This window comes from Pseudonaja textilis, chromosome Z, assembly GCF_049901715.1.
Source record: "Pseudonaja textilis isolate UNSWEBS1 chromosome Z, rPseTex1.2, whole genome shotgun sequence".
Taxonomy (NCBI): domain Eukaryota; kingdom Metazoa; phylum Chordata; class Lepidosauria; order Squamata; family Elapidae; genus Pseudonaja; species Pseudonaja textilis.
The window spans coordinates 113,013,602-113,036,936 of record NC_142008.1 but is presented as its reverse complement, the minus strand read 5'-3'; the positions used below and the strand labels follow the sequence as shown (position 1 = coordinate 113,036,936).

At 38.1% G+C, this 23,335-nt stretch overlaps 1 protein-coding gene across 1 annotated transcript; it reads left to right on the top strand.

The window, feature by feature from the left end:
* Window positions 1-233: 233 nt before the first annotated feature.
* LOC148124283 (vomeronasal type-2 receptor 26-like) lies at window positions 234-10,822 on the top strand. The gene is made up of 6 exons (XM_087917260.1): window positions 234-538; window positions 1,324-1,495; window positions 2,572-3,414; window positions 4,414-4,641; window positions 8,420-8,546; window positions 9,921-10,822. The coding sequence occupies exons 1-6, from the start codon at window positions 234-236 to the stop codon at window positions 10,820-10,822; spliced, it is 2,577 nt and encodes an 858-aa protein (XP_087773386.1).
* Window positions 10,823-23,335: the final 12,513 nt, after the last annotated feature.

Sequence of the window (23,335 nt, the reverse complement as noted above, 5' to 3'; positions counted from 1 at the left end):
AGATGGAATGAATAACTCTGAGTAGGTGATTATCTATTCTACCTTATAATTATCCAATTAGAGATTATTATCTCTACTTCTTTGCCAAAACCTTGAAAGTATTAGTGTGGAAAAGAGAAAGAGAAAGAATACTATTAATTCCTCCCAAAAATTCAGAGGTGACAAGAGTTTGTCCCTTTGATCACTGACATATTGTATTGTCCAGTTTGGTCTTGGGAACAATTGAGAGAATCATGGCAGGATCTATGATTTGGAAATATGCACTTGCCAAAGTGAAAACAGGTCCATGTGTATACAGAGGAAGGAAGACTTTTAGGCAATATGGTGGCATTTATTGTTTCCTTATTAGTATCAATGCCTGGGTGGTGTGTAAAGTCCATCATCGTAATTGCAATGTTAGTAAACCTCTCCCTATTCTTCATAAATATGTTCAGACTGGAGAGCTCAGAATTGCTGGCATTATTTCTCAAGTCTATGTCTTTTCCAGTCCTGTTGCTTTCATTCAACATCCTTCTCTGGAAATTGTTGATGACTTTGCGTAAGTCTTGCATTTTTACCCCTGAGTTGAATTATATGTTTCTCAAGGTAATCTCTACTATAGCAACCAAACCCCAGTAATCTGTTTAATTAGTTTTTTAAAAATAAATATTTATTTGTATTTCACGCTTGGAAATCACCCATCTTTCTTACAGAACAACCCTTTAACATTAACACAGAGATGTGGAAACTTTTTGTCAATACTGGCATTCTTCAATAGAATGTATGAATGATACCCAAACACTTTGAAAACTATGTCTATAACTTAACCATTAAAGAGAAACAATCAAGGGATAGTACAAGAGCCAAGCTTGACTCAAATTAATCTAACATTAGCTAAGATCAGCTACAAATCCTTCTTCTTTTTTTGCATCATTGGTACCAGAAGTAACACTCTTAACCCTTAGTTTCCATCCACTATTATGAAACTGGTTTGTGATACCATGAATACTGCATAAGTGCAAAATTAATGATGCAAATTATATTTATTTAAAGCCAATGCTTGATTTTTCAGAAATATCCAGACAGGAGGATTTTTTGCATTTACTTAATTAAACCATGATTTTTTTATACAATTGATGAAATGCTCAGCATTAAGGTGATTTCAACATAAATATATTCAATATTTTTGGAACCATTTACTTTTAAAACAGCATTCAGTTTTCATTGCAGGGTGTTGTTTCAGAGTTACCAACACATTCTGGCCTTAGTTTTTGCTATAAAAGAAATCAATGAAAATCCACAGATTTTACCCAATGTCACCATGGGATTCAACATCTATAACAGCTACTTCAGTCCAAGCTGGACCTACCTTGCCTCAATGGAGCTTCTCTTTGCTCAAAATAGATTCAGCCCTAATTTTAAGTGTGGCATTCAAAACAACCCAGCTGCAGTCATTGGTGCACCTAATATCTGTCTCCACATGGCAACCATACTGGACATCTATAAAGTTTCCCAGGTAAAGTGTGTTGATGACACAATATGAACCAAATTAGCCATTTCTTGTGGTTGTTTGGATGCAGTTTGTAGGTGAGGGTTGGGAAAGAGTATGATTAAAATATGCAACTTAGATTATGCTGGGAGAGAAAATTCTTGAATTAAATTATGCATAAAGTTTCCAGTTTGTGAAACAGACTTACAATCTAGTTTTGTTTACATGTATGGACATTACCTGGTCTTTGTTTTAAGTTTTCATCCACGTAATAGCTTCATTCCAGAATCTGTTTCTGGGTCACAAAGCAATACATCATTTTAGTTTCAACTCAATTTGTGAAGACCCACTCATTACTTCAAGCATCTACTTGAAGTAATAAATGAGGCTTCACAAAAGTAAACATTTCCTCTAAAGCTAAGAGACATCTATTTTTTAGAAAAAGGCTTTAATTCTGTTTTTGACTTTTTATTGATTTCATAATCAGTGTGAACACTTGGCAAACCATATAGCAGGTTGCTATGTATCAATATTCCTATATATATAACATTTTCCTGCCTGTATGTGTGTATTCTTCCAGCCTTGAGCAATAAAGCATATGTTCAAGTCAATTTCCTCCTAAGGACAGTAGGCTTTATTTCTTGTCCAGATGTTTATACAACAATACATTCAAAATGCTCTTGTGTCTACATGGAAAAAAATGGAAATAGCCCAGTTTGTTCAAAATCATCATAGGCACATATGAGTATATCCCTGATATATCTCAACTGCTCTTTGAAAAATAGAATGATAATTTAGAAAGGATAACACCATTTAAAAAGCCACTTTGATGTAATGATTAAGGTACTGGGTTTGAAACTGTTTTAGTCCCATCTTAAGCATGAAGCCAACTGAGTGATCTTGGACCAATCATTTTTGCTCTGCTCTAGGAGGTAGGAAATAGCAAACCACTTGTGAAATCTTGCTAAGAAAACTGAAGGAATTTGTCCAGGTAATCACCAGTATGAAGACTATTCCAAAGTGGGAGGGGGAGAGTAATTATCATTATTCAGGAAGAAAACCAGTTTTACACATTCCTCATTCTTCCCTATCATTTTTCTTAGCTGACCTATGGCTCCGCTCGAATCATGGATAAAGAGACTCAAGCAATTTTCTTCCAACAAATGTTTCCAAATGAATCCCATCAACATGAGGGCCTCCTCCAGCTATTGCTGTACTTTAAATGGATCTGGATTGGAGTTCTTGCTATGAATGATGACCAAGGGGAGAAATTTGTACAGGAGGTGCTCCCTGTTTTTTCTCAGAAGGGCATTTGCTTTGATTTCATAGGAAAGTTCCCAAATGTAGCTTTTTACAGTGACTTTACAAATGTGATGGATGAAACACACAAAACCTATTCTACCCTTGCGAAAAGCACAGCCAAAGTGATTATCTTATACGGGACGATGCAATCCATGACCTATTTGAAAATGTCAGTGCAGTATGCAGAAGTGGAGGATATATCAGTAAATACAAAGGTCTGGATCATGAATGCTGAAATGGTTTTCACATCCATATCTCTTCAAAGAGATTGGGATATAAATTTCCTCCAAAATACTTTATCCTTTTCAGTTCACTCAAAAGAGGTGCCAGGCTTTCAGGAATTTCTTCTAATGAGAAATCCAACAATGGTAGAACACGATGGGTTTCTAAGGAGTTTCTGGCAGCATGCATTCAGGTGCTTGTTTTACAGCTCTGATGTAGGTAAAATTTGTACAAGGAAAGAGAAAATGGCAACCCTTCCAACATCTGTGTTTGAATTTAGCACATCTGGACACAGTTATAATATATACAATGCAGTCTATGCTGTTGTGTATGCTTTGGAGTCAATGCATTCTTCAAAACTCAAGAACAACTATCTTGTGGGCAGAAGAGCATCAAAGCTTCAGAATCAACAATTGTGGCAGGTAATTTTCAGAGCAGAAATATGCAGGAGAGCTGCAAGTTCAAATAGGCCATACAGATCATTCACTCCAAAGGAAATTGGGACATATAAAGTCTATGTCTACCAAGTACATATTTACACCATCTTAGGACCACAGAGGACATAGGAAGTAATTGTGTATTAACACCACAATCTCCTTATGGTGATTAGCCCATTGGTTTGATTAAAATTCAAGACAAACAATGGAAGACCTCCTCTGCATTTATAACAGTGCCCTCCAAACAAGGAATATCTTGTTGCTATGGCTCACACACTGAAGGAGACATCGAACTCATAGCAATAGAGGCACATCACTACATAAAAAACTTGGAAATTGATTCTGTCTTTGAATCAGCTCCCGGGTTAGAGGTGTTCACAGTTCTGCTGAAGATGGTATCTTACAGTCTTTCATATCCCTCATATCCAATTTTGTTTGTTTATTTTTGTCTTTATTATTTTTGCAAATAACTCAAGGCAGTGAACATATCCAACATACCTTTCTTCTCCTTTTCCCTGCAGAATAATAACCCTGTGAGGTGAGTTGGGCTGAGAGAGGATGAGTTGTCCCAGCTGCTTTTTATGGCTAAAAAGCAGTCACACTCACAGTCTGTTGTTTTCTAGCCCAGTGCCTTAAATATTAGAGCAAACTGGTTCTCCATATTCCATATTCTTTCTATTCCATATTTTCTATATTCCTCACCATTTCTCAGATAAATAACAATACAAGTCCCATAAATACTTTCTGCTGAAAACATACTGAAATACTAGGCTGAAACTCATTAAAGGGGGAAAAACATTTTTAACAATGTATACTACTAACATCTTTCAAAGCCCTCCATTCCAGAACAATGCAATCCAATATATGTGTACTTTTTCATCTCTTCCTCAGGCTAAGACCGAACAAAATGAATTCTGACCATAAATAGAACAATGAATGGTTCTGAAATATTTTATCTTCCCTCCCTTCTTCTTTTTAATTTAGCTTCATCCTTTCCTAACAAGAGTTTCATTCAACAATACTGTTGGAGAAAAGATTTCATTTGACAAAAATGGGGAACTCATTGGTGGATTTGATATTAATAAATGGGTCACATTCCCAAACCGCTCATTTTTTAGGATCCAGGTTGGAAGGATAGATCCCATGGCTTCCCCAGATAAATTCTTCGACATTTCTGAAGATTCTATCATGTGGTCAAAAAGTTTTAACAAGGTGAGTTCTGACTAGCTGCATTTTCTTTCATTTAAGCAACATTAAAAGCATTCTGAATTCAAATGTATTTCTCAGCTCCTTTTCTGAGAAAAACAAATATTAAAGCTACTCCTTTTTGAAGGCTGATTTCCTAGGGACAGAAAAAGAAACTTTCATATCCCATGTTTGTAGTTAGATACAAAACATAAATTGCTACAAAAAAATCTTATTTATATGTCTTGCTCTGAGTGTTTTCTTACTTATAGAATCTAAAACTTTGTTAGGAAAATTAGACTGCTATTTTATATGTAACATGTTTTTTTTTAAACTCAGCATACCCCTACATATTCAGTCTGATATCCCATTTATATGCCAGCATGTAAGTCTCATTATCCTTATTCAACTCAACATGTATTTTTCAAGACAGGAATGATACAGGGAGCCATGGTGGTGCAGTGGTTAGAATCAGATGTGGTATTCAACAGGTTCTGACCAGTTATGGAGAACCAGTAGCACAAATTTTGAGTAGTTCAGAGAATGGGCAAATACTACCTCTGACTGGCCTCACTCCCATCTATTCTCCGACTCCTGAGTCCCAGCTGATAGGCTGGGTCTTCTTTTGTTGCCCTTCACAGGAGAACGGAGCTGGAAAGCAGGTTAGTGGGGTGGGGAGGGAATGGGATTTTGCTGTAACCTTCCCCCAGGAGTGGGGAGGGAATGGGGATTTTACAATATCCTCCCCCTGGAGTGGTGTGGGAATGGAGATTTTACAGTATCCTTCCCCTGTGACACATATAAAGACACAGCCACCAAACCACACCCACAGAACCGGTAGTAAAAAATTTTGAATCCCACCACTGCTGCCTACATCCAAGAATTCAATCCTGGACAGTTCAAGGTTAACTCAGCCTTCCATCCTTCCAAGGTCAGTAAAATGAGCACTCAAATTGTTAGGGGTAATATGCTGACATTGTAAACCACTCAGAGAATGTTATAAAGCATGATGGAGTGGTATATAAGTCTAAGAGCTATTGCTACGTATAATATTCTCCAATCCATCTAAACAATGAGGTTTTTTTCAACATGGCAACTTTAAGATGTGTGCACTTCAACCCCTCCCCCCCCCCCATGCTGACTGGGGAATTCTGGAATTTGAAATCTAAATATTTTAAAGTTGCCAGGTTAAAAAAAAAAAGACACTGGCCTAGAGGATGCTACATTGAAAAAGAGTAGTCTAAAAAATACTTGGAAGCAATGCTGTGGAGGTCTTGTTTCCTCTCAATATGTACATAATTGTTCTTCAAGTTGTCAATTCACAAATAGGATTTTATACTAGTTTGTTTTCTCTCAATTCATTCTCAGGCTGCCAGACTAAATATGAATAAAAGGCAAAAAGCCCAGTACATATAAGATTTTTGTTTTCAGAAATAAACTGGAAACAAAATATATATGAAGATCTGAAGAGGTTCTTTCTTTCAATGAAATGTCACATGAAACTTATTTTCAGATGTGAAAAAAAAAAAACAACCCAAAGTCCTTTTACTTGTAAGAACAAAGCAAATCGACTATGTGTTCCACTTTTTCTGTTTGTATACTCCTCTCAGTCTTTTCCTTTTCAAATGTCAGGAGAGGCCAAAATAGTTTGCTTTCTGGCTGATGTGCTTCCAATCTAAGCAATGGGGGTGACTATTCTGGAGCTCTTTTATTGTGTGCTGATGGCTTTTAGCTGGCTATGTTCTCACATTCTGCAGTATTTCTTGCACTATGAACTAAAGGCAGCCAATCTAGAACCCTTTTGGTATCTTGTGACATTTTCCCCAGCTCGATAGCTTAAGCCTGGGTTTTCAAACTGGATTTCTTTGAGGGCCCGATCAGCATTGTAGTTCTCCTCCTTGGGCTGCTGCTGGCAATGTGGGACGGATTACTCCTGCAGCACTCTGCTGGCCAAAACAGGTTGTGGACGGGTCCATGTGTGGCTCTCTGTGCCTCATTTAAGCCCTCCATGTCCTGCTGCAGCCCAAAATTGGGAGTGCAACCTGTTTTTGGCCCATTTTCAGTCCTTTTCTGGCTGCAGGAGGCCATGGAGGGTGAAATGAGGTGCAGGCTCCCCGCACTTAGCCTGTTTTAACCTCCAGAGGCACCACACACTAGTCCTTTGATATTTCTAGGCTGGCCCTGGGGGGCAGATTTATGCCTTGAGTTTGACACCCCTGACTTAAGCCATGCAGGGTAGAGCCATCTGTGGCCCTTTACTAAAAGCTTGGTTAGATCTATAAAGGAGTTCTCCTTAGCATACTCTACAAGTGTGAGCCATAGGCAAAAGGAGACAAACATATCTCTATTATGTGACTAAGGTTCTGATCAGTGCTGCAAAGGAGATGTCATTTGGCCAATGTTTAGCCTTCTCCAGGCCATTGGCCAGAACCTTTGGTGATCTGGTGATCTTAGCCTTTCAGGCTAGGCAATTCCATATCATGGATCAATCCCAAAGGGCATCAAAGATAGAAACTTTTCAATTGAGGAAGAAGTCTGAGAGATGCCTTCTTTTTCATCAGTGACCCATAATGACTTGATGCCCTCCAAGTGGCTTCATTCATCAGCTGAACTTTTTGCATCAGAAAAGTGAAATCTGTCACTGCTATTCTGCAAAAGGCTTCACTGTAGCAAATCTACACTGCTTCTCACAGGACTACAATAAAATGCAAATTAAGCTTTTTCTGCCACCAAATAAATTACAAATGAAAATGTCTGCACATGTAACGATGGAAGAATGAATGCTAAAATATGCAGAACACTGTAGCTGTGGGTTTATGTACATAATGGATTGGGCTTAGGCACAGCATCAGCCTCAAGATGGGTCAAAATGTGCAAAATAATGGTTATGAAATCATGATTAAAACACTACCTTTTTGTTCAGGCATGGAATACTGACACATACATAGAAGGCATGGTGCACCAGACAGTGCTGCTTAGTACTTTGATAGAGAAGGTGATGCTAAGATTGTTCTCCCTAGTAGAAGATCTCAGCTGCAAAGACCTTTTCATTCATCTGAAGGATGAAGAACACTTTGACTTCAGCAGCCAGTTAAAGAAACTTTGGGGGGGACATTCAAAGAAGGGTGGATATTCCCAGGGGTGGGATTCAATTTTTTTAATGACCGGTTCTGTGGGTGTGGCTTAGTTGGTGGGTGTGGCTTGGTGGTCATGTGACTGGATGGACATGGCTTGGTGGTCATGTTATTGGCCAACTCAATATCACTCACATCGAGCCATGCATCTCTTCGCCTGGCCTCTCATGACTGTGGGGATACTGCAACAGTCGTAAGTGTGAAAAATTGTCATAAATCATTTTTTCAGTGCCATTGTAACTTTGAATGGTCACTCCACACAAGCAAAGTGCCAGCAAAGGAGGGAAAAAAAACTCCAGAGAAGTTCCTGAGACAGGAAGTCTAGTCCTGCCAAAAAGAGTTAATGGAGAGGCAGTTTCTGTAAGCAACACCAGAATGTTTCCTTCCTGCCTTCCTTACCAGATTAGGCCAGTAATTTCTTCTATCAACCAGTTCTCCAAACTGCTTAGAATGTTAACAACCAGTTCTAGCGAATAGGTGCGAACTGGTAGAATCCCACCCCTGGATATTCCATTACATCATTGCAGATCAAGTATTCTTTTCCAATAAAGTTGTTATAATAGTTCAACTGTAGTTATTACTCCATGCCTGACCTTTAAATTATCCAGCAGGATAGAAATTACTCAAGAGCTTTTTAAAAAATCTTAACAATGTTCTCAATTTTTGGATAGACACATCCCCTTTCTTTGTGTAATGATCCTTGCCAAAGAGGGCATAGCAAGATGAAGAAGGAATCAAAACCATTTTGCTGCTATGATTGCTATCCATGTCCAGAAGGAAAAATTGCAAACAAAGAAGGTAAAGGTTTTTGAGAAGTAATGGAATAAGCTATCTTATTAACAGGGTTATTTATTTGGATTATTTATTTATTTCAATTATTTATATGACTACCAATGTCACACAAGTGACTCTGGGCAGTGTGTAAAGATTAAAACGTAACTTCCATTATGTGTGGAAATTCCCTTGCATTTCAAGCTATTCACAGTGAAAGGGATTGTAAAAATACATTACATACAGGGGTGGGTTTCTGTCAGTTCTGTCCACCTCTGTAGAACTGGTAGCTCTGAAGATTTTTTGCCCATCCACTCACCCGGCCTCTTACCTGATCTTTATTTCCTGATTATTTCCTGACTCTAGGTGTGGTCTTACTAAGGCTTTATCAAGGAAAGTAGTAATACCACTCTATAAAGCCATAGTAAGACCACACCTAGAGTACTGCATCCAGTTTTGGTTACCACATTATAAAAAAGATGTTGAGACTCTAGAAAAAATACAGAGAAGAGCAACCAGGATGATTAGGGGACTGGAGGCTAAAACATACAATGAACGGTTGCAGGAACTGGGCTAGGCAAGTCTAGCAAAGAGAAGGACCAGAGGAGACATGATAGCGGTCTTCCAATATTTGAGGGGCTGTCACAGGGAGGAAGGGGTCAAACTATTTTCTAAAGTGCCTGTAGGCCAGACAAGGAATGATGGATGGCAACTGAAGAAGGAGAGATTTAACCTGGAAATAAGGAGAAACTTTCTGACAGTGAGAACAATCAACCAATGGAACAGCTTGCTCTCGGAAGTTGTGGGAATGCCATCACTTGAGATTTCAAGAAGAGATTGGACTGCCATTTGTCAGAAATGGTGTATGGTCTCCCGCTTAGATGGGGGGTTGGACTAGATGAACCACAAGGTCCCTTCCAACTCTGATTATCTGTTAAATTTTTCAACTTCAGTTGCCAAACGAGGCACATCTGCAGTTAAAAAAAGAAAGAAAAGAGGGCTGTATCAAAGGCTGCTTCTTGGCACGCAGCATGCTAATGATGATTTACAGGCTCACAGTGGGCAGGAAAGGTCATAAATCCTGAACCGGTAGTTAACCCTGTCGTATTCCACCCCTGATTACATACGTATTTGTAATCAAGAATGATATTCAGATAATACATAGTATATGATATCCAAGGTAGAGTAAAATACTTGACAGGTAAAGGCTTTGGGTATGGGCCAAGGTTTCTGGCCCTCGGATTTTCTCTAATCCTCAGTAATCTTCAGTAAATATGATTTCATATTAAAATGGCTAAGTAGTTAATGTCACTATTGATAACTAGCTTCTCTCTCAGACTTATGCAACACTAAGGCTTGATGAATGAAAAAACAATGCACAGAATTGTTTTCTTTTTTCAGATATGGAAGACTGTTCTCATTGTCCAAAAGGTCATTATTCAAACCATGACAAAGATGCATGCATTCCCAAACGCATAACTTTCTTATCCTATGAAGAACCTTTGGGGATCAGTTTAGCTATTTGTGCTCTTTCTTTTTCTTTTATCACAGCTCTGGTGCTTGGGATCTTCATTAAACAGAAATACACTCCCATTGTCAAAGCCAACAACCGGAATCTCACCTACACTCTTCTAGTTTCTCTCCTCCTCTCCTTCTTTTGTGTTTTATTATTTATTGGGAAACCTGATAAGATTGTGTGTCTCCTTCGACAACCAGCTTTTGGAATCATCTTCTCCATGGCAGTTTCTTGTGTCTTGGCAAAAACTTTTGTTGTGGTTCTAGCTTTCATGGCCACCAAGCCTGGATCTAGAATGAGGAAATGGGTGGGGAAAGGAATAGACAGTTTCATTGTTCTATTTTGTTGCCTTGTTCAAACTACTATTTGCATCACATGGTTGGGAATATTTCCTCCCTATCCAGATTTTGATATGCACTCAATGCCTGAAGAAGTCATCATGGAGTACAATGAAGGATCAGTCACTATGTTCTACAGTGTTTTGGGATTTATGGGTTTCCTGGCTGTGATCAGCTTCTCTGCTGCTTTTCTAGCCAGGAAGTTACCTGACAGTTTCAATGAAGCCAAATTCATAACCTTCAGCATGTTGGTCTTCTGCAGTGTTTGGCTGTGCTTTATCCCAACCTATCTAAGCACAAGGGGAAAATATATGCTGGCTGTGGAGATCTTCTCCATGATTGCTTCCAGTGCTGGCTTACTGGTCTGTATCTTTTTTCCCAAGTGTTTTATCATTGTGATGAGACCTGAACTGAACAAGAAACATCAGCTCATGAAAAAAAAGTTTTAAAAATCAACTACCTATATGTCAAGCTCATCAGAACCTTATAATCAGTTATTTCACAAAATTCTGTTTTTAGGTTGAACTGAAGTAATGGAAAGACTTCTCACATATGGTTCCCATTTTTTCATTTGATCCATTTCTGTTATCATTTACTGCTGCAACTTCCTTCCTTCCTTCCTTCCTTCCTTCCTTCCTTCCTTCCTTCCTTCCTTCCTTCCTTCCTTCCTTCCTTCCTTCCTTCCTTCCTTCCTTCCTTCCTTCCTTTTGGCATGTGTCAAGAATTCTTACCTACAAATGGAATACATTTTTTTTTATAATTTTTTTTTTATTGTTTTTAACACAAACAAACAGACAAAACATAAAAGCATCAGCTCTCCCGTATTTATATACAAACAGTGAGTCAGTTGGTTCATCAGTTTTGTGCATTCATTTCGTAGTCACAATTACAATTACCTTATATAATAACTCTTATTGTCAATGCAAACTTATATATCATCATATCATTATTAAAGAAAAAGAGATTTGACTATACTTTTATTCAATCATGCCTTATGAGATAACTATATTTTAAATAATTTATTCTATAACAAATCATATAGTCATACCAGTTCTATCCTAAATAAAAGAAAAAAAGAAAAGAAAAGCCATTATATAAATATAATATCAAATACCAAAAAAAAGAAAAAAAGAAAAGTAAAATCAATATTATTCCTTATTGTCTAACATTCTAAATATTCTATTTTTGTATTTCATCATTCAGCCATTGATAGAAAAGATCCCAAATTATATAAAATTGTTTATCTTCTTGCTCTCTAATTTCAAAAGTCAATCTACTCATCTCAGCACATTCCAATATTTTCTTTATAACTTCTTCCTGCAATGGAATTTTCTCATTTTTCCAATTTTTTGCAGATACAAATGGAATACATATTTTGTTAATTCAGTCAGTCAGTTGGCTTTTATGATTTGGAATTTTAATAATTGCATTTTAAAATAAAATATTTTAATTTTAATTGGTAATTCTTGATGTTTTAAATGACCTTTTTAATCCACATTGTTTTTCCTGAATGGAAAGGAAAATCTTTATTAAATCGGTTTTCTTAAAAGTTAAGGTGCTGGGCTAAAACTCAGAAAACCTGATTGAATGCAGAAGGGGCTGAAAGGGAAGAAGTCATTCATTCTTCCCTGGATCAATTTCAGAAGCTGCCACCCTCACCAACCCCAAGGCCTGGCTGTTGGGCCTGCTGCTACTGCAGACCAGTGGTACCTAGGCCAGGCTGTTCTTCAGCCAGGCCAACAGGTGGTAGGAGCTGCTCCCTGCATATGCTGCTGCTGTGCAACCTGCTGCTGCCCTTACTGACCTCAGATCTCGCTGCCTCCTTGCTGCTCTTGGAGCATCTCAGCCTCTGCACGCCCTGCCTGCTAACCCTGCTACAACTGGGACACTTCTCAGCCTCAGTGGGCACCATACTGGCCATGGAGTGACTGCCAATACTGCTGCTGGCCTCACAGGGGCTCTTTGCCCTTCTGGTTAGGCTGCTCTTGGCCACCCTAGTGGGCTACTCCTACCTGGAATGGAATGAGTTAGCCCAGATCTATGACCTTAGGAAAATAAGGCTAGCTTGTGCCACCTGACCATGTGGGGAGGTGCATGTATGTGACTGGCATCAAGAAAGAAGCTCCAAGTGTCTGCCTCCTTTCATCCCAAGTTGGAAGAGCCTCACAGTGAGGGACTTTCAGTCAGTTTGCTGTGTGAACAACATCTTCACCAGCTTCTCCCCTTCAGTCGCACCACATCTCTTTTGAATGAGTGTGCGCAAGCCCACCAAAAAGCTCCACCTTTGGCAGACCCACACTAACATATTTTGTCCACCTTTGGTGTCTACCTCATCTGCAGCTGCTCTGCTGCTGCCTCACCTTTTGCCTGGCCCAGGCTGCTCTTGAGGTTGGAAATTCGATTGCACTGGCCAAAAAGCCCCTCCTTTGGCAAACTTGCACTGACATGTGTGCACTGCTCTTTTGCACTGTATCTATTGTAAAGCTTCATGCCGAAGAAGGTCCATGATTTCTCCTTACCTTCTTCCCTCCCCTCCTCTGGCTGTTCTGTCTTAGCTTTAGCAGATAACTATCCACTAGGGCTAGAGGCTCCTTCACGGTTCATGATTGAACTTCCAATCCCAACAGTGTGCCAGGCTTCAGAATGATGAATCGTGAATTTTACCAGCAAATTCTATAGGAAAATGTTAGACTATCTGTCCAGAAAGTCAAGCTCAAGAAAAAATGGATCATGTTGCAAAACAGCAACTCAAAATATGCAAGTTGTAGAATCAAAGAATGGTTAAAGCAGAAGAAAGTTAGTGTTTTTGGAATGGCAAGTTCAAATTTTGACCTTAAGCCTTTAGAAATGTGAAAGGACCTGAAGCGGATAATTCATATAAAGAAAGTCATCAACTTCCCTGAGTTGAAGCTGATCTATAAGGAGAAATGGGCTAATATTCCTCCAGATTAATGTGTAGGGTGTCAGGATTCCAGAACTTACACCAATTAAATCATGAGTCTTGATCCAAACTTCCAAACTTTCAAGGGATTTATTGGGAGTGTATCATAATTCATATTCTCCAATGAGATACATCCATAGCCAAGAGTCATCAATCATGTTTTCCAGTTAGATTTTTGTGTGGCAGAAACTTCAGTCACCTAGTTACTATATCTGAAAAACTATGTATGGAATGCACTTTCAATTTCTAAGCTGCTGCACTGCTCTTTCAAACGCTTTCCCCCCTCCCTTTCTGTTGGTAACTCAAAAACAACCATAGAAATATTTTATGAGTTGACATTGGGTTGATCAATCAATTATCAGAAACACTTAGCTGCAGTTATTGCTACAGCAATGGGGGAATATCTGATACTGAAAGCAAATGTTCTCCTACTTTGGCCACCTAGAAATATGTTGCTTTGCATCAATTTCCTCAATAAATAAGTGAACCAAGTATAACATTTTTAACTAATTTGTTCAACTTTAAAATTTTGCGAGACTAGCCCAAAGCCACCATATCTAAATGTGGTGATTGCATGTAAGCAGGGTAGACAAAAAGCAGGAAAAAGTTCCTGAGGGACCAAGTTGTTAAGGAAATTGTTGGAATAAAAAATCTGGTTCAGTTCCAAGCCGGGAGAAAGCCACGGGAGACAAAATGGAGGCTGGGGGCTAATTGGAAAGATGATTTAATTAAGAAGCAGATCCACCAAGCACATGCTTCTGGTGCAGCTGACCAAATGGAGTTGAGAGTGAGGGGCTTTTATACCTTTTCTTGGGCTTTGCACTGGAACTTCCTGTTCCTGTACAAGAACATGTATCCTATTGGCTGTTGTAGGGGTCAAAGTTGTCTCTGTTGTCTGAACTTGCAGTTTCAGAGGATAATGCAATGTCATTAGGAGATTGTGCAATGTAGGGAGTTCTGTGTCTTAATAAGTTAATCCTATTATATCCGGAAGGATCATTCTTAATCCCTTCACCGTGGAGCTGAAGGTCTTTTTGTTTTGTAGATAGGCTGGCCCAGTCTTTCTTAATGGGTACAAAATATCTGCTGGGGACAGGGAGCTGGGGCTCTGAATTTCTGTCTCCCTTAAGATTTTTAAAATTCACTTTTAGGGGAAATATTTTATCCTGACTTTTTAAAATATTCCTCAAAATATTTCATTCTTCTAGAAAGGGGGGGTGGCTTCCCACAAAACAAAAGGACAAAAGTTGGGCATGAGCACATGGGAAGCCCATCCCCACCAAAAAAGCATGGACTTTGGGGGATAAAAGGGGTCCTGAAGCCTGCCCATTTTTGACCCCAGACATGGCAGCTTCAATCCCTCTGTCTAGTACCTGGGAGCCTAGCTGGGTAAGTTTGGATGAGAAAGAGTATGTGTGTGTTTGTAAGAGCAAATACATATACTTTTTAACCAGTAAAAGGTTGCTGTTATTTCAAATTCACTGGGTCTCCATGTATTTTAGAGAAGTGTTTATGCCTCAGTGTTCAGTTGAAAGTGATTTGAGTGTGGCAATTTTCTAGACCTGTGAGTGTGTGCACGAATGACCATAAGTGGAACCTGAAAGCATACTTGTATAACAGTTTCTCCTTCTCTAGTTCCATGTATGGAGAAGAACCAATATTTTAATTCATGCCAACTAGGAAGCAAATTTGCCTTTGCCCCAGCCCAAAATTCCAGAAGTGTAGCCCAGATTAAGCAGTCCAACAATACCAATGAAAGCCCACTTAAAATTGTTGCACAGAAAATTATACAGACATGTCCATAAGAAGGAAATAGAAATGGAAAATAGAAATTAGATCATAATTTTTCTGCTCAAAATGATTTCCTTCCTTTAATCCCTCTTAATTTAAATATGGGGAAATAATGTGAAACAAGAGTTTCGATATGATTTTTTGGCGGGCTTGAAATGATTTCTTTCCTCTCTCCCTTCCTCCCTCCCTCCTTCTTTAGCTTCATTATTTTCTGAGAAATGTCAAATTCAACATGTTAGTGAAAAGATTTCCTTTGATAAAAATGGAAAAATCATTGGTGGATTTGATATTATCAGCTGGATCACATTCCCCAACCAGTCCTTTCTTAGGGTCAAAGTTGGAGCAATAGATCCTCCAGGTCCTCTAGACAAGGTCTTCAACATTTCTGTGGATTTAATCACATGGCCAGTAGGCTTTAATCAGGTTAGATTTATGAATCTAGATTTGACTGCCTACATCTATGTAGATAAACTATTATCTTTATTGATGGAAGCCCCAAAGTATTGTTCCTGTGCTAAGCTGGAGAGGGTTGTATATCTATAGGAATACTGACATTTCCCAAAGTTGGCGTAAAATACTGCACCCTTTACTTTGTCCCACTGTATGCTAAAAAGCAGTAATGGACAATAGGAACCAGAGTTTTGATGTAAAATCTCCAGTCTTATCCATAGCACTAAGAACTAGTGAGGCTAAAATGTCTTGGGTGCTCAGGAATGATTGGAGTGCACATGTGAGGGATATAGGAGCATATCATACTCTCAGAGTGTGCAAGACTGTTTTTTTTTTTTTTACCAGTTTTGCATTCCTTTGCCTCAGCCTCTGTACCCAGCCAGAAGCCCTTAATAGTCCTGGCTTTCACGTTGGCCTGTAAACTAAATTTTCTGGCTTATCATTCCAGGGATGATTGTAGAGGACAGAAAGAGATTTCCATTGGAGGGGTAGGGAGTGGGGCTAGATCAGGAAATAGTGCTATATTATGGGGTCAAGTAAATGTATAATGGTGGTGACAAACATGGAAAAACTCAATCTACAAAACAAGAAAGAGATTGTAAATGCTTGTTCACTGATTGTTTTCAAGAGGAATGTTTTAAAACCTGTTTGACACAAAGAAACTGCTGTTTCTCCAGTCCAGGAAAAGAGGCCTCAGACCAGTTTATTAGGAGTTATAAACCTATTATCAGATATCAACAACAACTAGCAAAGAAATAACCCTTTACTTGCTGACTCTCAACACTACTTCATTACTTTCATTATCTCAAAACTTATAACTTTCTACCTCAAGACCTATATCAAAGATTAGATAATGATGTCTCCAAATCAATTTCTTTAAAATAATTAATTTTTATCAAATGATTAATTGATTTATTGTTTTTATTGATTAGTGTGATTAGAATGTTTAGTGCATAGAGTGTGATTACTGAATATCTGATTAAATCAGTGATTTAGTGAATTTAATTGACCAATATGATTAGTGATTAGGGTGTTGTTGCTTAGCAAAATTATTTGATTAGAGTGATTTGAATAATTGATTGATGGATTGATTTTTAGTAACAAGTAACCTTACTTTTGATTTGTTCTCAAACATATCAATTAACATTTATTAATTACCAACATTCATTAAGTAACTTTCTACCTATCACATTAACTAGCTATTGTAATTGTTTAGTGTACTATTGCCATTGACCATGCCAGCCAAAAACTCCAAACCAAAACAAAAGAAAAATATCTCCACCAATGACCTCCCAGACTCCTGCACATCTTACAGATGTCTTGAAACCATCAATGAAAGTGAAATTAACATCAAATGCCGCCTATGTGACAATCAAGCCCACCCTGCCTGCTTAAACGCAAACAAAAGCCTAGCTGATAACATTAAAAATTCAGATACATTCTTTTGTCTATGTCCATCATGTTTTCCTAAGCTAAACAAACTGAGTACCCTGCCTGACAGAGTTGAAAGCATAGAATCACTCATTCACTCAATAGAAGAACGCTTAGCAACACATTTGGAAACAACTATACAAGCAAGCCTAATCTCTCTTGAAAAAAAATACAGCACAGATAAGTGATTACCTATCAGCTCAAAATCAAATCCCACAACTACCACAACCACTACCTCAACTACAATCACAACTACAACCAAAAATAACCATCAAACCACAGCCACAAACAATTACTACCCTATCAAATAATTCCACAAATAATATCCCCTTACTCATTAGAGACATAATGGAACGTGAACAGAAACGTCCAAATGCCATCTTATTTGGTCTCGAAGACAACAACGTATCAGACGACATCACCAAAGTTCGCGATATCATAAGCAACTCAAATCCAACAAACATCTCTCCTGAAGACATCATTGAAATAACTAGAAATAGCCCTGAGTACAAATACAATGACAGTTCTGTGGCCCCAAGATTTTGGAGAGTTGTATGCAAAAATGAGTCAAGCAAATGTATATTCATTCATACAATAAATGCCATTGCAAAATCCAATCCCACCCATGAAAAACTTCGTTCAAGACCAGACTTATCCATACTGCAAAGAATCCGCTCCCATGAACTCTGCGCAGAACTCGTCTAGACCAGTGGTTCTTAACCTGAGCGATATTGTCCCCCAGGGGGCGATTTCATTTTTCACGGGGGCAATGGAACAAAAAGGGGTGACACAGGGATGAAATAATGGAAGGGAGATGATATGGGGGAGATGGAGCGAGAAGTTTTGGGGACACGTTTGAGACTTTTTTCGAACAGTGAACCACTGTATATCTGTCGTACAAAAACATCAGATTGCTCGCTATTAGTGGATTGAACTGTGTTTTAAAATGTTCCTCCAGATAGTTTCAGTACAGAACACCATACATATGTGAATACGCCTCGCTCATCTTCATGCGCATTGTTCAGCAGCTTCTATCACTCTACCGATTAAATTTGTCGCTCTGATTTTTGTTGCTTTCCTTCTGTAAAAATTTTCTTTGTGTCTTTTTAACCCTTTTTACAGTGTGCATGAATATATATTTTCCTCGATTTTTAATTTAGTTTCAGAGTTTTCATCTTGAAATTCTTAGTTCCTGCATTGCGGTTTGTTCTTATGCCCTTTTTATATTTCTTTTTGTGTCTTAAAATTCACTTGTACTTAAATCATTAAATGTTACTGGGTTTTTTCGGGCATTTCATTTTCTTGCAGTTGAATTTTGTTTTCAATGATCATTGCATTTAAGTGCCTTGAATAAATAAGATAATAATGAAATACATGTATCACGAAATTTGGGAGTAAAGTGATGGGTGGCATCAGAATTTTTCACACAGTTGAGATATGGGGAAAAGACTGGAAATAAATTATTTGCATTGATATGTCCTGATGACAATTTTAAAGAAAACAAAAAACGTGTTTGCATAAATTGAAGAATTATTTCCCTGTGTTGTGATTGAGAGGTTATGTTGGGAGAGAGGGGCGATGATAACTTCCTCAATGGCTCAAGGGTGCAATTCATTCAAAAATGTTAAGAACCACTGGTCTAGACAATGAAGAAAATGACCTATACATTTACTACTATGCTGATTGCATCAAAAGAAAGTCACACAACCCACAACTCTGCATCCAACCCCACCCCATCCAATCCAACATCACTCAAAACTAGGCACACATGCCCTTAATTACCTCTATTCCAACCACAACTGGCCTTAAATGCAAGCTACTCAATGCAAGAAGCCTTGTAAATAAAATACCAGAATTTCTCCTCTTACTAAATACAGCTAAATTCGACATTATATTTGTCTGTGAAACATGGCTCAACACATCTCTCTCTGACTCCATTACCACAGTAAGATACTATCATGTTTACCGATCAGATCATGAAATCTGTAGAGGGGGTGGTGTTGCTATCTTCTATAAAAAGTCCTTACATCTAAAAAACATCCAAGTTACCCAGGAGCTTGCTCTTTCTGAGACCATGAACTGTCCTTAAATATCACGTTTCGGTGTTTTCTAGGTTACAGAGTGCCTGATGATGACATTGAACATGCAAACACTACTAACATGGGCAGCATGCTGCCCACACAGTTTTATCTTCCTTGGTGACTTCAATCTCCCTCATATTAACTGAACCCTTAATGGAGGTACAACTGAATCAACACATGCAACCTTCTACAATGCAGTAACGAATCTGGGACTAGAACAACTAGTAACCAACAACACTAGACTTAACAACTGCCTCGATCTCATCTTCTGCAATAGTTTGAATTAAAATTTATGGAATACAAATTAAAGAACCCTTTTCCAACAGTGACCACAACATAATAGACTTTTGTCTCAACATACATCCACACAAAAATCATCACAACAGAATCCCCAATTATAACTTCAAAAAAGGAAACTATGATCTTATAAACACCGATCTCTCATCCCTTGATTGGCAATTTCTATTCACTGGATGCAATACTGTAGAAAACTATTACTTGAAGTCAAAAGAGTCATCAAACTATATGTACCAAGAACAACTCCCACAATCAGAAAAACAAATTACCTTCAATCCAAAAAGAGACCACTTTGGTGGAAAAACAAATCTGGTCACATTGCCAAATTCAAAAGTCAATACAAAAATTTATGCCACCAGATAAAGATTGAAAGCACCAATTATCACATTAAACAAGAGGAAAACCTTCTACACACCAATTCCACCTGTGCTTTCTACAATTTTGTAAACAACAAACTAAAAGACTCAAGGTCCATCCCATCCCTGAAAGGACCTAATGGTAAAGACTACAAAGACGACACCATTAAAGCCAACCTCTTTAACACATTCTTTGGCTCAGTATTTGTAAACAGTAATGGATCATGCCCATTATTTCCTTGTTGAACCACAGACAACTACAATGATCTAATACATATCGATTTTACAGAAGACAATGTTGAAAAAGCACTATACTATCTAAAACCATCTCTATCTATTGGACTGGATGGAATATGTGCCTACTTCTTAAAAAAAGCTATCCACTGCCATAGCCAAACCTCTAAGCATAATCTTTGAAAAATCTTTCAGGATCAGCTCCTTGTCAAAACTATGGTCACAAGCCATGGCCATCCCCATCTTCAAAAAGGGACACCCCAGCCTAGTTGAAAATTTCAGATCAATCTCTTTATGCTGTGTCACATGTAAAGTTATGGAATCAATTATTAACCAATCCATCATCCTCCACTTAGAGACAAACAACCTACTCTCTAATAAACAAAAACTTTAACCTTAGGCTGTCTACTATTGACCTCACCCCTTTCCTAAGAGGTCTGTAGGGGGTGTGCATAAGCTCACCAACGTGCCTACCATCCCTGTCCTATTGTTTCTTTTATTTGTTTTTATTTTTCTTATATGTATCCATGTATCCATAACTATGTTTTTAATTATAACTATTATCTTGTAAGCAATTGATAAACCAAATAAAACAAACAAACAAACAAACAAACAATCAAACAAACAAACAAACAAATAAATAAATAAATAAACAAACATGCTGGGAGACAAAGAACGGGCAGTTTGGACAAATATGGATCTGATGTCCTACAGCAATTTCATGTTCCAGCTCCTTGGTCTCAGCCCCTTTTCTTAGCTAGCAGACTCTAAGTAGTGCTGGGTTTCAGCTGTTGCTTCTAAATATAGGTAGTAAGTAATAAGTCCTCTTTCATTTGCTTTTTTTAAAAACCCACATTAATTGAATTTTTAAATAAAGAGATAAAAACTAACAACCATTCATGATTGAGGTAGAAAGGAGAAAAATGTAAAAAAAAATGGATCAGGACTGCTATTAAGGCCTATACTGTAGGGCTGAGGGTGGCATAGCACTGTACTTTTCTGACCTTTATTGCATTGATAGCCCTGTTTTGGGAAAGAGAACTCAGGGAACCTCATGCAGGGCCGTGCGGAGGAATTTGTTCAGCATGTACCGGAAAAAGTCATTCTCAGTGGGATCAAACTTGTTGCAGTTCTAGAGGAGATGCCCAATTATTGGGGAACAATTTGAACTGGTGGGCCTGAGTAAATGAACAGGGTCTTTGGTACTCTGATCTCAGTTACCTGCTCTTTAGATCCCTGACACTCCTTACCTGTTAAAATAGCTTTGGAGATAGTGTATGAGTGGATTCTAGTGATAGTTAATTCATCTTTGAATGAGGTGTCCCTCTGCCTTTTAATGAAGCCCTAGTATGCCTCCTACATTATTGCTAGAACTCATTATACTGGATACTTTGTCAAGTATCTAACCTCCCTTCTAGAGGAAGATTGTGATTCCACGACAGCTTCATACGATCTTGGACTTTTAACAAATGCAGAACAATTGATCTCAAAGTCTCCATACTACTTCATGATTCTGGAGATGATAATAGAGTGGTTGATTGGATGACCTTGGGAGACCTTGGAGTAGGTTGAGATGTGGTGAAGAGATGCTGCCCAGATAACAATCTTTTAAGAAAGTGTATAATGGGCAGAAAAAGAATCACAGAAAGAACCATTCTACCATCTGATGGCAGGAAATAGTACTTTCAAAGTTCTGTTTATAGCCCTACAATAAAATTAGCTCATTTGCTGTCTAGTATATCTGGGATGGTTGATAATTCATCACTTCCTCCTTAATCTGTTGATTACTCAGTAATAATATCTCTTCAAACACTTCTTTTTCCTTCTGTACTTTAAAATATTCGTCTTCATTCTTGGATAGGATCACCTTTTTCTATATGCAATGATCCTTATGAGGCAGGATACAGCAAGGTCAAGAAAGAAGTGGAGTCATTTTGCTGCTAATTGCCTTCCATTTCCAGAGGGGGAAATATCAAAGAAGAAAAGTAGGAAATTTCCAGCCATGAGAATGCAACATGGTCTATAATCCACTATATCCACTCTATTGTGCTCCTTTTCAGACATGGATGACTGCTTTCGGTGTCCAGAAGACCATTATCCAAACCCTGACAAAAATATCTGTATTCCAAAGCAGATCACATTTTTGTCCTATGAAGAACCCTGGAGCATCAGTCTGATTGTTCTTTCTCTTTGCTTTTTTTAATTACATCTTTGGTAATCACAATCTTCATGAAACACAAAGACACTCCCATCGTCAAAGCCAACAACCAAAATCTCACCTATGTACTCCTGATTTCCCTCCTCCTCTCTTTCCTTTGTGTCTTTCTATTTATTGGAAGACCCAATAAGTTTGTGTGTCTCCTTTGACAACTGGCGTTTGGCCTCATCTTTTCTGTGTCAGTTTCTTGTGTTTTGGCCAAAACCTTTGTTGTGGTTCTAGCATTCATGGCCACCAAACCTGGTTCCACATTGAGAAAATGGGTGGGGGGAAGAATGGTGAGTTTCATTCTTTTATCTTGTTCTCTTGTTCAACTAGGTTTTTGTGCTGTGTGGCTGATAACATCCACACCATACCCACATTTTGATGTTCAGTCAATGTCTAAAGAAGTTATCATGGAGTGCAGTGAAGGATCGGTCACCATGTTCTACTCTGTTTTGGGATTTATGGGGTTTCTTCCTCTGGTTAGCTTCTCTGCTGCTCTTCTAGCTAGGAAGTTACCTGACAGTTTCAATGAAGCCAAATTCATAACCTTCAGCATGTTGGTCTTGTGCAGTGTTTGGCTGTCCTTTATTCCAACCTATCTAAGCACTAAGGGAAAATATATGTTGGTTATGGAGATCTTTTCTATGATCTCCCCCAGTGCCGGATTGTTGGTGTGCATCTTTCTTCCTAAATGTTTTATCATTTTGACGAGACCTGAACTGAACAATAAACATCAGCTCATGAAAAGAAAGTTGTAAGAAATATTTTTGTTTACTTGATATGCTTTATAGTTATATATTGAAAAACAGGGACAGTTAACCCAAAGTGCAATGTACACCTTGACTGGTATTTCATATTGCTTGCCCCTGAGATTTGGATATCTCTGAACAAACTGTATAAATAAACCAATATAGAACAAATTTATTCATTGATATATATCAGTATGGGAGTATATAGAGGGGTTAGTAGTTTAAAAAAATCTTACTTCTCTTTACAGAAAAAAGGGAATTGTTCCTCCTTATTTGATTGGTTACAATTTTGCCATGAACAAAGTCTTCTACTAAATATATAGTTTTCATCTGAATCATTAAATTGTCTTTAATGGTCATCTTAACTCACATGCACAACCGAATGTGTAAAAAGAAATGAGCCTTTTGTTTAAACAGGAAGGGCCTATG